At 39.9% G+C, this 16574-nt stretch overlaps 1 protein-coding gene across 1 annotated transcript in view; it reads right to left on the bottom strand.

Annotated features, from left to right (window-relative positions):
- SRFBP1 (serum response factor binding protein 1) overlaps positions 1 to 16574 on the bottom strand; it is a 151089-nt gene that overhangs the window by 90710 nt on the left and 43805 nt on the right. The window contains exons 2-3 of the mRNA XM_074994997.1: positions 5850 to 5938; positions 4919 to 4991 (exon numbers count right to left, since the gene is read on the bottom strand). Coding sequence (XP_074851098.1) covers positions 4919 to 4991; positions 5850 to 5938 — 162 coding nt within the window. The remainder of the gene's footprint in view (positions 1 to 4918; positions 4992 to 5849; positions 5939 to 16574) is intronic.

Below are 16574 nucleotides of genomic sequence, written 5' to 3'. Positions count from 1 at the left end.
CATATATAGCATACTCAAACACCAGTGAGGAGTACACTGACAGTAAGTTATTTTCCCATCCTGGCATTCTATATGTGAAGGTAATATTTTGATAAAATACCATATGTTATGATACACAAGTTCTCTAACATCAAAAATGCTTTACAAGTGGTCCAGTATATTAAATACTGAAATCTTTACTAACTCACACAGCTATGATACTATGTAGGCTATTTAGTGCAAATGATATAGCTAGCATTATATGTAGCGGGGGAGCAGAATTCATATCAATGTCATTTTTGAGCTTTTTAATTGTTTTTGTCCACTTAAATTTTCCTAGTTGTGGGAAATTTCTGGGGGCGGGGAGAAGCTGAGACAGTTATTTAATGACAGCAGACACTGATTTTAAGTAGTTAAGGCTTCATGAACATTAGAACAAACTGTCAACATCACATGTCAAAATATACATAGTGAATATTAATGTAAACTATTAATCAGCATTTATTTAATGTTGCCAATCTAAATTACAAGCAACGAAAAAATGTTAGTTTGGGTGTACACCGCTGAAAAAGACTTCACTGACATTTATGATAAAAACTGGATCTTTCCAAGACTAGTTACATGCAGCTACTTTATACTTTTAATACAATACGATCTTTATAAACTATATATGGTGTACAACAGTGAAATTGCATAGTTTATGCCTTGGTGTTTCGTCTTATCTAAAAAGCATCAGTTACTATTAGTTGACCATGATCAGACTTTGAATTTACACTTTTAACAAATATTGCTTATTCTTATATTGAAATGTCATAGCTCAAATCATTTACAGTCTCCTAAAAGGAGGGAACAAAGTGCCTATAATAAGATGGCTAATACTGCTCAAATGGCTTAACTACAAAACTAGCTACAGATATCGCTCCCCTATGTATAGTCTTTCAGAACTGTCAAGCGGTATTGGAGAAACTCCCTAATGTGAATATAACAAACTTACTTCAGGAAAAACAGGGTACAGCCTTATACACTATATTAGATTTCTTATTTGTGCAACAAAGTACTAGAGATATGCATGATTTCTACTGTTCAGTCCTCGTGAACCTCTCAACTGTCATTCTGTATATGTAATATCCTGTGTCACTTCTGCTCCAGACAGATAGTCTGCTTGGAAGTTTTGTATAGATCGCACCACCCAAAACCAGGACTCTCTGGTCCCAGCAGGACCATGGCTGTTCCTGGACCAGAAGCCTAGTGGCAAGTGGGCCAGTGCCCAAGAGCCCTGCCCAGACAGGAAATCCAATCTGTATAATCTGGTGCCTGCACTTCAAAGCAACAGTCTAACACTGAATTCCAGGTTTGGAACTTCTGGTTCTATCCTTCACAATCAGCCAGTCATCCCGTATTCAGAATTGCTGTTCAAGTGAAGTTAAATTTGGATCAAAAAAGCCCTCCAGACACTGAATTACTGAGAACCTCCTTTATTTAATTCTTCATAGGAATTTTCTCAACCCTTGGTAAATTAATCTAATCTCATGGGATGTCAATGTGGAAGAGATAATCCAACCACTAGCCACTGCTACTAACAGTAGTCATCAACTGATCAAACAGTTGTCTTGGGCTGTGTCTACGCTGAAGAGCTGTGTTAACAGAAGGAGCCTTCTGTCGACATAACTCAGGGATCATCTACACACAGTGTTCTTATCGATAGAGTCTCAACAAACTCTGCATTTGTCTTGATAGTGTTATCTCTTGAAAACTTGAGAAATAATCCTTCTGCCGACAGACGTTCAGCGCAGACACTTCTGTTGACAGAGACGGCTTCTGTTTCATGAGGCAGCCATGTGTGCAGAGTTTCCGGTCAACAGTTCTGTTGACAAAGGGCAGGACAATCTGGCTGCTCACTGCTGATGGAGCAGATTGCTCTGTTGATCTGTTTTCTGTGTAGGTGCACTCTGTCAATAGAGTTTCTGTTGACACAACTCTGATAAAAGATGTTACTATTGACAGATGCTTCTAGTATTGACATATCTTTGGGGTATGTCTATACAGCAGCCTTATTTCAAAATAACACAGCTACTCACAAAAATGCATTTCAAAATAGCACTTAGCTATTTCAAAATACAGCCTCTACACACATAGGCCGCTTCTACACTACAGTGATCTTTCGAAAGATGATCTCCCGGAAGATCTCTTCCAGAAGATCTTCTTTTGAAACAGCATGTGCACATACAAAAAAAGTAGATCAAAAGAGCAATCTGCTCTTTCAAAAGAATGGGCCAGGGAGCAAAAATTCTGGCACCATGAGGACCACTCTTACGAACAAAGGGCCCCTGGAGCATGTACACACACTGTCTTCTGAAAGAATCTTTCGGAAAAATGTGCTCTTCCATATTTGGGAGAGGAAGAGAAACTCTGGAAGAAATTCTTTCGAAAGGAATTTGAAAGACATCATTTTGTGCATGGGCACTCTGCTTGTTCTTTCAGAAGAAGGCCCAATTTTCCTAAAGGACTAGCCAGTGTAGATGTTGCCAGAGAGCCTATTTCAAAATAAACCCATTGGGCGCATTATGGCTTATTTTGAACTGGAATCATAGAATACTAGGACTGGAAGGGACCTTGTGAGGTCATCGAGTCCAGCCCCCCGACCTCATGGCAGGATCAAATACTGTCTAGACCATCCCTGATATACATTTCTCTAACCTGTTCTTAAATATCGCCAGAGACGGAGATTCCACAACCTCCAAAGGCAATTTATTCCAGTGTTTGACCACCTTAACAGTTAGGAACTTTTTCCTAACGTCCAGCCTAAACTTCTTTTGCTGTATTTTAAGCCCATTGTTTGATCCTCAGAGGCCAAGAAGAGCAAGTTTTCTCCCTCCTCCTTATGACACCCTTTTAGATACCTGAGAACAGCTATCAGGTACCCCTTACTACTTCTCTTTTCCAAACTAAACAAGCCCATTTCTTTCAGCTTCTCTTCATAGGTCATGTCCTTTAGACTCCTGATCATTCTTGTTGCTCTTTTTTGGACCCTCTCCAATTTCTCCACATTTTTCTTGAAATGCGGTGCCCAGAACTAGACACAATACTCCAACTGAGGCCTAAGCCTGAGGAGGCCTGAGCAGAGTAGAGAGGAGGAATGAATTCTCGTGTCTTACTCACAACACACTTGTTAATGCATCCCAGAATCATGTTTGCTTTTTTTGCAACAGCATCACACTGTTGACTCATATTTAGCTTGTGGTCCACTATAACCCCTAGATCCTTTTCTGCCACACTCGTTCCTAGACAGTCACTTCCCATGCTGTATGTATGAAACTGATTGTTATTTCCTAAGTGGAGCATTTTGCATTTGTCTTTATTAAACTTCATCCTGTTTACCTCAGACCATTTCCCCAATTAGTTCAGGTCATTCTGAATTATGACCCTAAAAGGAGATGCAACCCTTCCCAGATTGGTATCATCTGCAAACTTAATAAGCATACTTTCTATGCCAATATCTAAATCGTTGATGAAGATATTGAACAGAACCAGTCCCAAAACAGACCCTTGAGGAACCCCACTTGTAATATCTTTCCAGCAGGATTGAGAACCATTAATAAGTACTCTCTGAGTACGGTTACCCAGACAATTTTGCACCCACCTGATAGTAGCCCCATCTAAGTTGTATTTGCCTAGTTTATTTTTAAGAATATCATGCAAGACCATACCAAATGACTTACTAAAGTCTAGGAATAACACATCCACCATCTCTCCCTTATCCATAAGGCTTGTTATACTGTGAAAGAAAGCTATCAAATTGGTTTCACATGATTTGTTCTTTACAAATCCATGCTGGCTGCTCCTATCACCTCCCAAGTGTTTGTAGATGATTTCCTTAATTATATGCTCCATTATCTTTCCTGGCACAGAAGTTAAACTGACTAGTCTGTAGCTTCCTGTGTTGTTCTTATTCTCCTTTTTATAGATGGGCACTAGATTTACCCTTTTCCAGTCTTCTGGAATCCCTCCTGTCTCCCATGATTTTCTAAAGATGCTAGCTAAAGGCTCAGATACCTTCTCCATCAGCTCCTTGAGTATTCTAGGATGGATTTTATCAGGCCCTGGTGACTTGCAGACATCTAACTTTTCTAGGTGATTTTTAACTTGTTCTTTTTCTATTTTATCTTCTAAACCTACCCCTTTCCCACTAGCATTCACTGTTAGGCACTCCTTTTTCAGACTTCTCGGTGAAGATCGAAACAAAGAAGTCATTAAGCATCTCTGCCTTTTCCAAGTTTCCTGTTACTGTTTCTCCCTATTTCTTGTCTTAATAGCCCCTATTTCGAAAAAGCTACTTCAAAATAGGTTACCTATTTCTTTGTAGAATGAGGCTACCTATATCGAAACAGCGGTTTGTTGTGTAGATGCTAGGATAGTTATTTCAAAACAACAGCTGTTATTACAAAATATCTTTGCTGTGTAGACATATCCTTAGACAAATGAAAAGGCTTGAAAATTATATTAACAAACATCCTGTCTAAAAAGGAGAAAATATATGACACAATGAACTAACAAGACATATTGTAACTTCAATTTCAAAAATTCTACAATCCTGAACAGCACAAATATTTAAATAGCTATAGTGTGTCTGTTATAGTGAAAGATTCAGGCACGGAATAGATGCAAGTTTAGTTTGTCAAGCGTCAGTCACATTAACTTAACACCTTGAGAGGCACATCAATAAATGTAGAAATATGCAAATATTCTTAATTTTCCACCTTGTTCATAATGAAAACAGACCAATGCATAACTCCTCTACCTATCACAAAAATCTCAAGATCACGTTGTAAGAAAGTAGGCCAGGTTTTTGTTACGACAATAAGTGATGGTAAATAATGAATGTGTGTGCGTGCATGCATGTGCATGCACACACATACACATATGTATATACAGACATTACCTTCATGGCATGGAGTTCTTCTAGTAATCTCTCTGCTCGCTTTTGGTTCTTTAATACCATTTCTTCTGAACCCCTGTAGGCAAAGTCTTTGTTTAACTTGGTGAAACACTGTTCCGCAATAATTTCCCATGAAATAAGTTACTATTTATAGCAAAACAGATCACAAAAAGTCAATATGAATATTTTTTTTACTGTTCACATCTATTTTAAATGTAACTAGACACACAGACACATACTAACGTGTTTAAAAAATTAAATTAGCATGCAGAAAAGATATCATGGTAATTCTAAATATGTGAAGGAAAGTACAGTAAAAGCTTTATTATCCAGCTAGACATTCAAGTTGGGCTGGGCAACCAACCTTTTACTGTAATAATATATTTTATAGCTACTTTTTGGCAAGGTCTTTTCCAAAATCAGAAGAAAGCACTGCATCTTATTAAAAACTTAATCTACAGAACTTCACATTAGGTAACCTGCTACAAAATGTTTAAGTGATTTCGTCTAAATCCCATTTTCAAAATGACTTTAGTCAAGTAGTTTAGTCTTTTTTAAACAGGACTTAGGCTCCAATGTCTCTTAAGCACTTCTGAATACCTGACTTCAAGTCTGCTTTGGGAAATTGTCTTTAGTATCGTCTAAGGTAACATGCACCTACACAAATCCATAAATAAGATTTACTATTACACACTTAACAGTACAGATTCATAAAGCGTAGTTCAAGACCAACCTAATTCTAGCAAAATACTGTTCTTAATAAAATTATTTAGTCGAATAGTTTTGATTAAATCTAATGTACTGCCCTGCTACCCATCACAAATGCGTAGCATGTTAAATAATGTGGCAGAGATACATCTTTCCCCCCTCACTTAAAATTTTGAACGGACTAGCAAGTCATTTCAAAGAAAGGAATTTTAGTATTAAAACTCACTTTTTTAACTTAAGCTTTGCAATGTGTCTGGTGAGCCTGCGAATGGTAAGAACTCTGGCCTTCTTCACTTCTTTCCTCATCTTCACAACCTATTTGAAAGGAAGACAATACAGTAGTAAGCTACCTACCCTGGTGGACAAAAACTAATCAATGTATCTGATATGCCTTTGTTTTTGTTGTTTGTTTTTTTTTAATTGAGTCAAAAAGGAAAGAGTATATTTTGAGACCGTGGTTGACTCTTTTGCTTAACAAACATCTTAGTTTTAATGAACTCCCATCCCTGTTAAACTTTTTTCCATAAACATCAGAGAAGGAACACAAACCAACAGTCTGAAAATGTGTCTGAGGTCTGAACAGGAATAAGACATGAAAAAACCAAGGCACTGCTACCCAGCCATGTTTTAATATTAGTCTTAGAACCAGGCTAGCCTAGAGTTTTGAATAGCCTGCATTTATTTTTTGCTCGTCCGTTTTGTTTTCCCAGACTCATTGAAAATGCACCTGTACTGTTCTGTTAAAACATAGGGAACAAAACTTCCTTTAACTGAGAATTTAAATGTTCTTTAAAAAGCCCTGAAAGCTAAAACTTATTCATTCTTCAATAAACAGACTGACAGTCAAATTCCATTCTAAAGTCTACAAGAACAGATAAACAAATGAAACCACGTTGTTATATATGGGATGTCATTAAATTTACTTTTATTCCCACCCCACAGAATTATACTTGCAAGTTTTAAGTTTACAGATTTACATCAGTATATATTTAACACTATTTTGGTTTTATTTCTCTGCAGCTCACTCCACAAAAAATACCTTTAAAAATGTATCAGATAAAAATAAACAGTAAATCCAGCAAATTATCTGGCATGTTTTGCTAAGAACTTTCACCAGAATCAAACTTACTGCATGTTAGTGTTTTCATAAGTATAAAAGGAAGTGAGGTGCTAGAAAATAATAGTATCTCATTGCTGACTGACGGCCTAGCCATTTGTGTACATTAATATTGTGAAGAAATGTGAAATGATTTATCAATCAATATATTTTTCTAATGCATTTTCTAAAGAACTTTTTGGAGTGATTTACTATCATCAAGATTAAACCACTGTTAAAAATCTGCAAAGTAAAGAGAAAAAGAAAAAGATTGAACTGATTCTTTTTTTAAAATTTGTGTCACACTTCAAGCAAAACCCTAAAATTTACTCGTGAACAGAAAATTTGTGCTGTACGCTAAGTTGCATTGCTACACCCTTCTTAAAATTTCAGAGGCTTGGTTTTTTTTTAGTTGCACCTATTTAGTTGAAAATTTTGTCTGTAATAAAAAACAAAACTGAACAACACTTGCACACTCCCCATACCTATCCATATAAAAAAGATCTAAAATACTGATATACTTGGGGCAGACTCTAAATGTTCCAATAGCTCATGGCACCAGGTTAGGAAACAAACTAAACTAACTTTTCAGAAGTCTATGCAAGTCTTCTGTTCAGTACAAGTGAGGTCATATGAAGTTATAGAAACATCAGTGGTACAATTGAGGTACCCTATCACCTCCATGCCTTTATCATGTTGAATATGATATAGTAGTTCTCCTCAGAATATTAAAGGGGGCAATATCCACATTTGCTGATGTTCTACCACTTCATCATTCACAGCAGCAATTTAGTCACAAGCACTGCTGAGGGTCTGGTCTTTGCTTGCAGACAAAATCTGTGTCATAAGCCAAAGCTCTATAAATTTGGGAAGGGGAAGGCAGCAGCAGAGGGGCCAGCAGGACCTCCCCTGATCTAGCAGATTCCTTGGTTCAGGACTGGGCAGGTCCCCAGGGTGCTAAACCATGGAGGTTCAACCTGTAATGTGTTCTTTGGTAATTGGTTTGTTATCAATAAACTGATGGCACTATTTTAATAAGCGTGCTCACACACATCAGCAGAATTAAGAGACTGGCTGAACATACCGATTCACCAGCTCCTCCCAGAGTGCCTGCTTAAAATATTCCAGAATGTCAACGATACAGGTATACCTCGCAAACTGCCAGTGCCCAAATATGGGGCACGAAGCATGACAAAGACTCAAAATGAGGGATACAAATAAAAATGGAAAAAATTTAAAATACTGTGGGTTCATCCCAACAGGATAATCTATTAACTAAGTTTCACAGTTCTTGCTTCTCATTGAAACAACTGTTAACAAAGAAAGTGAAGTGACAATTAGAGCAGAATGTAGGTAAGTGGGACTAAAATGAGAGACACCTATCAAAACAAGGGACATTTGAGAAATACACAACCAGGCTTTGATGATATTGCACAGTAAAAGTGGTGAAAGTACAAAATTACTGAAGTAGTCAGATTTTTCATTTTATATGCAGATAGGAATGTGTAAATATTAGGAGTTAGGTGTGACTAATGAAGTTAAAGAAAGAATGAAGATTATTTGTGTTCTGATTACAATACGAATGATAAAAAGGTTAAATATTTCAGCTTGGCTTTTATTGACTAAGTAGTCAAATCACTACATTCACTATGCGAAGCACATTTTTCTCACACTATAGATCCTATTTAAATTTTAATTTATTAATAGCAATTCTAATGCGGAAACATCTGTATACCACTCCACATGCTGAATAAACTATAGGCTCTTAAAAGGTTTACTGCAAAGCAAAAGTGTGTTTGCATCTTGAAACCAACTGGTCAGGAACGTGAAGCCTGGGCAGCTGCAATATTTACTACTCAGATATTTTCATGCCAGCAAAAATCCTTCATCCAACAACTGCACAAACAGGAAGTCAGTCTTTAAAAAAAAACCTTGCAAAGTTGTACTTTGTCTTCAATGCTGATTTGAAAAACAAATGATTGATGTGACAATTATTCAGAGCATCTTTCTCCTTCCCCAAAAAAGGAAAAATGTGCAAGAGGACTTATTTTTCCCCTCTAGTTATCTAATCACAATAGTCTCAGATGGGTTGCTAGGTTAGTATCTTCTGAAAAATCAAGCAGCCCTGTAGCACCTTAAAGGCTAAGGAATTTATTTATTAGGTAATGAGCTTTTGTGCATAAGACCCACTTCAGATTTGGAGCAGACAGTAAGAATCCAGTGTTTATATAGAAGGAAGGAAGGAAAAAAGGGGGTGGGGGAGTCGCCTGTTATTGTCAATGATGCCCTAGACAGTCTGTCATGATCATGAGGGTTAGCCAGCAGCCTGGGTGTAAAAGGGTTAACCTCCTTAGCCAGGTGGGGTTGGCCTATAGGAATGTAGGTAAGAATTGAATTTTCTGGCTCCTCCCTTTTTCTGTCTTCTGATCTTTCTTCTTCTTTCCAGCCATGAGGGAGAGAGACACAGAATATCTCCCTCCAAGAACAGGCCCTTCAATCTTCTGTAAGTAGGGTAAAGTTTAGATAAGTCTGTTAGGCTTTATTGTTTTATGGTTTGGGAAGTGGGATCTAATGTCTGTGCACTTTTTAGAAATGTTCTTTTACTCTCCTTGTAACTAAGTTCTAGGCCCATGGTGGAGACTCCCCCTGCGTTTTACTTTACCCTACTTACAGAAAATTGGAGGGCCTGTTCTTGGAGGGAGATATTCTGTGTCTCTCTCCCTCATGGCTGGAAAGAAGAAGAAAGATCAGAGGACAGAAAAAGGGAGGAGCCAGAAAATTCAATTCTTACCTACATTCCTATAGGCCGACCCCACCTGCCTAAGGAGGTTAACCCTTTTACACCCAGGCTGCTGGCTAACCCTCATGATCATGACACAGTCTCTGTTAATCTATAACAGTGGTGTTCAATAAGAATTTCAGGATCGCCACAGCCAGAAAGTCCTGCTCCCATAGAGCCGGGCACCCCTCCTCTCTAGAGCCAGGCACAGCCCCGCAACTCTCAGAGACTCACCAGAGCGAGGCACAGCCCCCTAACTGTCAGAGACTCACTATGGAACCTCTGGGCTGGGGCTGAGGCTGAGGCCGCACCAGGCCCCGTGGGTGGAGATGTGCTCGTGCTGTGGCTGGAGATGCACCAGCAGAGCTGTTCTGGAGCTGCCAGTGCCGCCACATGCTTATCCCACCAAGTGGTGAGGCGCATGCATGAAGTGCAATGTGTGAACCCATTTCACCACACCGCAGTGTCCCATTCTCCATCTGTGGTGAATGGGAAGCGTATTGGACACCACAGACCTTCAACATATAGCGGAACATGATCTCACTCTCACAGGCCTTGGCTGACAGGCCTATTCTTTCCAACACAGACAGCCATCCAACCTCAAGAAAATATTCAGTAACAGCCACACACCACACCACAGCAATGCCCCTCTGCCACGTATATTGGACAAACTAGACAGTCTCTGCACCAAAGGATGAATGGACGTAAGTCTGACATCAGGAACTGGAATACACATACACCTAACAGGGGAACACTTTAACCTCCCTGGACATTCAATAAAAGATTTCAGAGTAGCTATTCTTCTGCAAAAGAATTTTACCACAAGATTACAGAGGGTGACATCTGAATTGGAATTCATCTGCAAATGTGATACATTTAACCTGGGGCTTAATAGAGATCTCTATTATCTTAACGCATTACGAGGGCAATTTCCTCACCTTTGACATCTGCAGCAATAGTATCCATTGCTATTAATTTATTTCTTCTGATGGTCCCATTTATGACAAGTGACACAGACTCCTCCTCACCCCTCCTTTTTTTATTCCTTCTCCTTCTTCTCCCTCTCCTCACGCCATATAAACCCTTGATTCTTATTATCTGCTCCAAACCTGAAAAAGTGGGTCCTACCCTGAAAGCTCATTACTGAACAAACAAGCGTGTTAGTCTCTAAGGCCCTACAGGACTGCTCATTTTCTTGGAGCTCATGATGTCGCACATCTATCTCTGTTTTGACAACTGCAGTTCGTACAGTTGAATATATGCTGGAAAATATTTAAGCTCACAATCATTCGGAAGTCCTTAAATGGGGGGGAGAGATAGAGCACGTCTTACTTCATAGGAAACTTTAATAGCTATTCAACATTTTAGAAAAAATCCAAACACTATAATAAAAAAGCCCAAAATTATTCTTTGAGTAAGACAGATACTAATTTAAAAAAGCACAGCTAGTCATTATATACCCAAACATATACATTTAGTTTCCTCTAAGACATACTTTGTAAGGTATTTTTTTCTAGGAACATTTAATGAAGGTGGAGCATGCTTTTTACGGACCAACTGCGACAAAAAAATCAACTTCTTCAGTTGTCAGACAATTAGAGTTCTGTAGATGATGACAATAAGCTAGCAGGAAGAAGGAAAAGTATTCACTTTCTATCTAGATGTTCTGTGCCTGTTAATCTGCAGCTGTTCCTTTCCAAGTGGATGGTATGTGTGAACTGGGCTCTTGGAAGTCCTCCTGAAGCTATTCCCAGGAAAACGACAAGCTCTTTTGATTCACAGACTGTCTTTTTGTTCTGTCTGTATAGTTTCTAGCACAATGGAATCCTGGTCATGACTGGGGCTCCTCAATGGTATGAATAATAGAAGAGAACATTCTGTGAGTTTTGACATCCCCAAAACATGTTTCTTTCTTGGCCAACTGCTCGGTTGGGAAAGTTTGGAGGTTTTGTCTGTTTGTTCATATAGGGGTTATAGTCAAACAGGATACAGATGTTTCAGAAGGTCAAGCCATAAAAGAACTGGAAGCCCTTTTCATGAAACTCCTAAAATGAAACCTCTGTGAGTTAGGCCTATGACCACGTATCAAAACTCTCCAAACTTAGTACCTCTGAAACGTGGTGATGGGGGAGTTCCCTCCACACAAATATAAAAATACAAGCAAAAATCAGAAGAGACTAATTACAGGCCAGAGGCAAACCTCAAACCAATTAATTTCCTCTGTCAATAGCAGCCCTGGAAAATGACATTTTAGAGGGGATGGAAGTCCACAGTCTATGCTGCTACCAGTGGAAAGAATAACCAAGAATTGTGAGAAATACAGGATGGGAATTGTGGGGCTCTTCTTCCTCAAAGACATTTCTGTCATTCACTGCAACATAGTGTTGTCTAAGATATAAAAAATATAAAACTTGAGAAGCCATTGTGGAAAGAAAACCAATTTTGTTGTCTTTAAAAACCATTTGGTAACAAACAGCAGCGTAGCAAAAGATATGTTCCCACATTTAACAAGACATCCCCGGGTATCTTGCCAGAAAATAATCAATGAAATAAGGAATGTGTCTTCGAGATACAGCACAGGGCATGGCTATGGTGGCTTCAGGCTTTCTATGTACCCTCTTGAATCTGTGCTACTGCAAGAGAAGAAGCTTGTGACATCATGCAACAGGAAGTCACAGTGGTGCCCTCTGACCTTATAATGTATAGACTCAGATTTAAACTCACAGGGCTGGCTGAACTACAGCAGCATCCTGCATTGCTCCAGGAGTTGCAATGCTACCTAGAATTTCTGCAATAATGTATATTTGAGCCCTGACCTTGATATACTTCCTATACCATTTCTTGCAAGGATAAACAGTGGCTCTCAGATTTTCCAAACAACTTTGTCACTTTCAGGAGGCTGATCTGTCATGAATACTGCCTTAAGTTTTTCCTCACTTAAAAATACTTTCTTACAAAAAAATCAGACATAAAAATACAAAATCTCACAGCATATTGCTGAAAAATTATTTACATTCTCATTTTTACCAGAGTTATAAATTGAAAGGAATATAAACATTATACGTACATTTCAATATATAATCCACAGAACAGTATAAACATATTGTGCCAAACCACAGACAACAGCCCGCAAGAGCCCGACGGAAGGGAGGTATTGTGGGGACTGAATTAATGCCTTCTTGTTTCCCAACTAGGCTCTTAGAGTGCAGCCCAGCAGTGAGTTGCGGCAGTTGTGGCTTGTCAAGGACCAGCCTGCAGGGCAGGGCCAATTAAACACCTGTTGTCAGAGAATGGTCTGTTTGCCCACTTTAAAAAGACTTGCTCCCAGGCAGAGCAGGAAAGGAGTTGAAAGGTGGGGCGTGTGAGAGCCTGAAGACCAGACCTCTGGCAAGAGACAGGCGGATGGTTCCAGAGTGAAGCAGTAAGTGAAGCAGCCCAGGGAAAGGTTGCTGGGTTGGGGCAGGATAAAAGCCCCTCCAGCTGCCTCTCTCCTAGGGTCCCTGGGCCACAGCCCAGAGTAGTGGGTGGGCCTGTGCTCCCACCACCCTTGCCCTGGAGGACTGTCCTGCTGGATGGGCAAGAGCAGGGCAAGGACATGCGGAAGGGGAGGGGGGCGGGGGTTCTTTCCTCTCATATAGGACTTACCTATGATGAGATTGGCTCAGTAAGCAGGGGCCCATGCCTGTGGGCAGCCAAGGGGCCACCGTGAGTCTCTGAGACATTCAAGAAACTGCCAGGAAGCGCAGAAACCCTGAAGGGAATGACTGGGAACTTGTCACAATATGACTGTATGAAATCATAGGCCAGGCCTACACTATACAAAAGAAATTCGACTGAAGATACACATCTCCATGACATACCTTAAATTAAATTTTCCACGCTGCTCTACTGTGGGAGGTCGACAGGAGAAACTGGCCCATCGACTTCCCCTTACTTTTTGCATAGAGTCAATGGGAGCACCCTCAATGTGTGATTTAGCACATCCCTACCGAAGGTGCTAAATCAACTCCCAGAAGATCAATCTCTGGACCACTGATCTTCACATAAGTGCTCTTAGTTTATACTGACTTCACTGGAGCTTTTTATGTATCTTGTTCTAAAACTATGCAAGTATCTAGAAAGTTGATGTAACTCTTGGAAGACCTCTGAATAAGTCCAGGGGTATGTGTTGTGGAAGACAGGCTCTAGCTTTTAAGTCCCTTTACTCTGCTCCAGAGATTTTATGTATTAGCTGTAATTTTCTTTCAGAAGCCAACTTATCAAACCAACCCCGATCACTTGATTGGTATCGCGGACCTTATTTATCCGGGCGACGTCCAAGCCGGCATCTTTTAACATTTAGTTGCACTGGCATCAGATTTCATTTGTATTGTTGTTTGACAGTCAGCGCATCGATACACATCTGACCAACCCTCCTCCTTCATCCCGGCTTGGGACTGGCATGGAGGGAACATGGAACGTCCGAACACTGTGGGCAAGTGGAAGATTAGAGCTGCTTCAGAAGGAGATGGAGAGATACCGACGTGATATACTTGGACTGGCAGAGATGCGTTGGACAGGATCAGGAGAGATACATGGTTGTGAAGTCATTTGGTCAGGAAATGAAACAAAGCATGAAACAGAAGCTGGATTCCTTCTTAGCAAAACAGCTAGAAGAGCATTATTAGGATACAAACCGGTGAATGTAAGAATGATGGTCATGCAATTCGAAGTAAAACCTTTCAACATCTCAGTTATTCAGGTGTATGCACTCAATTTGGACAGAACGGAGAAAGAGACTGGCTATTCTATAAAGACTTGACAAAGACGGTGGAGGAGCTACCCAAGGAAGATATGTTGATCATTGGAGGAGATTAGAATGCAAAGGTTGGAACAGATAATGAAGGCTGGGAGAGAGTCATGGGAAGGTTTGGATATGGAGAAGGAAACGAACAAAGTGAGAAACTGCTAGAGTCTGCTACAGAGCATGAGGTGGTGATCTGCAACATGAGATTCCAACAAAAGGACTGTAGGAAGTGGACGTGGCAATCGAATGATGAGAAGTCCAAGAACATGATAGATATGATTTTGATAAGAAAAAGATGGATAACATCAGTACAGCAGTGCAAAACTTTCCAAGGAATGGATAGAGACTCAGACCACAGTCTCGTGATCGCAAACATCAAGATAAAACTCAAAAGAAAAGTAAGACACCATTTAAGAAAAGAAGAGATGTGGCGAGGCTATGTGAGGAAGAAACAGGGAATGCATACAGAACAGCACTCAAAGAGAAGATTAAGAATATCGCCACAGAGAAAGACCTAGATAAGAGAGTTGCAGGGATAGCCTTCGCTGTAGAAGAGGCAATTAAGCAGACTGTTCCAGAAGAAGAAAAGATCAGTAAATGGATTACCCAGAAGACACTGAAGTTGGCTCAAGAGAAGAGAGCGCTGAAGATCAGAAGAGATATTTCTGAGATGGCAGTACAGCAATACAGGATGAAATGCAATGAGGTAAGGAAAGCAGCCAGAAGAATAAGGATAAATGATTAGAAGAGCAATGTGAAGATATCGAGAGGTATTACAGCGAATGTGAGAGCAGGGAGGTGTATAAGACAATTAGGAATATTAATAGGAAAAGGCAACCGAAGCAGATGGCGATCAAAAGATGAGAACGAAGAAGTGCTCATGAACAGGGTGAAGATTGGGCAACGATGGACGAGATATTGCACCAATCTATACAAAGCACAGTTGGACCCGAGTGTCTCAGAGAGACTGACTGAAGAACTGAAAGAGATAGCTCTCCTGAGCATCAAGAGTGAGACCGATATTTCAAACGAGGAAGTAGACAAAGCAGTGAAATGACTAAACAACAACAAGAGCCCTAGAAATGATAAGCTCACGGGAGGGATGATCAAATACGGTGGTGAAAGCATGATTCAGGAAATACACTGACTATGTAATATAGCATGGAAAGAAGGGAAGGCACCTAAGGAATGGACAAGATCTGTGCTAGTGACAATACACAAGAAAGGAAGTACATTGGAGTGCAAGAACTACAGAACGATTGCCCGAACGAGTTATCTAGGTAAGGTGCTGATGATGATGCTGACCGAGAGATTAAGATCACAGATAGAAGAATATATAGCAGACGAGCAAGCAGGGTTCAGAAAAGATAGAAGTACCATACAGCAGATATTGGCACTAAGACTGACAGTGGAGAAAGCTCGACGAAAGAACAAAAATGTATATACTTGCTTCGTCGATTTTCAAAAGGCATTTGACAGTATAGATCAGAAAGTGACTTGGGCGGTGTTGGAGTCATACAGAGAGGATAGCAGACTGATAAGAGTTGGTGAAGGATATCAGTGATAGCACGGAGGCAGCAGTGAGAACGTGCAAGGAGTTGGGAAGTTGGTTTAAAACAAGTAGAGGTACGAGATAAGGAGATCCAATATCGCCAATCAGCTTCATCACACATCTGGAGAGAGCGATGGACAAGATCAAGGAAGAGGTAGAAGGGATATCTGTGCACAGGAAAAGAATTAACAACTTGAGGTTCGCGGATGGTATAGTTATCATTGAGGAGGATAAGGAGAAGCTGGCAAAAATGGTGCAGGTGTTAAACAAAGAAGGGAAGCAGTACAGACTGATTATGAACATCAATAAAACACAAACAATGGTATTTGGAGATAAGGAAATAGGAAGGAAGATCAGTGTGGATGGTATTGAACTAGAAAATGTAGAGAAGTTCACATATCTGGGGAGCAACATAATGTATGATCTAGAGTGTAAGAAGGAAATATTGACTAGAATAGTGAAAGCAAGAGCGAGTTTCAAGGCGATGGATAAGATCTGGAAAAGCAAAGAAATTAGCTTAAGAACAAAGCTGGGCATCTTGAAAACGTGTGTATTCAGCAGCATGTTGTACGGATGTGAGACGTGTAATAACAAAAGATTCAAAAAGAAGAATACTGGCGTTCGAAAGGAGTTGTTATAGAAAGAATCTGAGAATAGGATGGATGCAGAAGGTCACCAACGAGGAAATATATAGGAAGATACAGCCGAAAGAGAACCTGCAGAAGAAGGTTATAAAAA

Source organism: Carettochelys insculpta, chromosome 5 (assembly GCF_033958435.1).
Source record: "Carettochelys insculpta isolate YL-2023 chromosome 5, ASM3395843v1, whole genome shotgun sequence".
Classification (NCBI taxonomy): Eukaryota; Metazoa; Chordata; order Testudines; family Carettochelyidae; genus Carettochelys; species Carettochelys insculpta.
The sequence above is the reverse complement of the archived record's forward strand: the minus strand, read 5'-3'. Positions and strand labels throughout refer to the sequence as shown.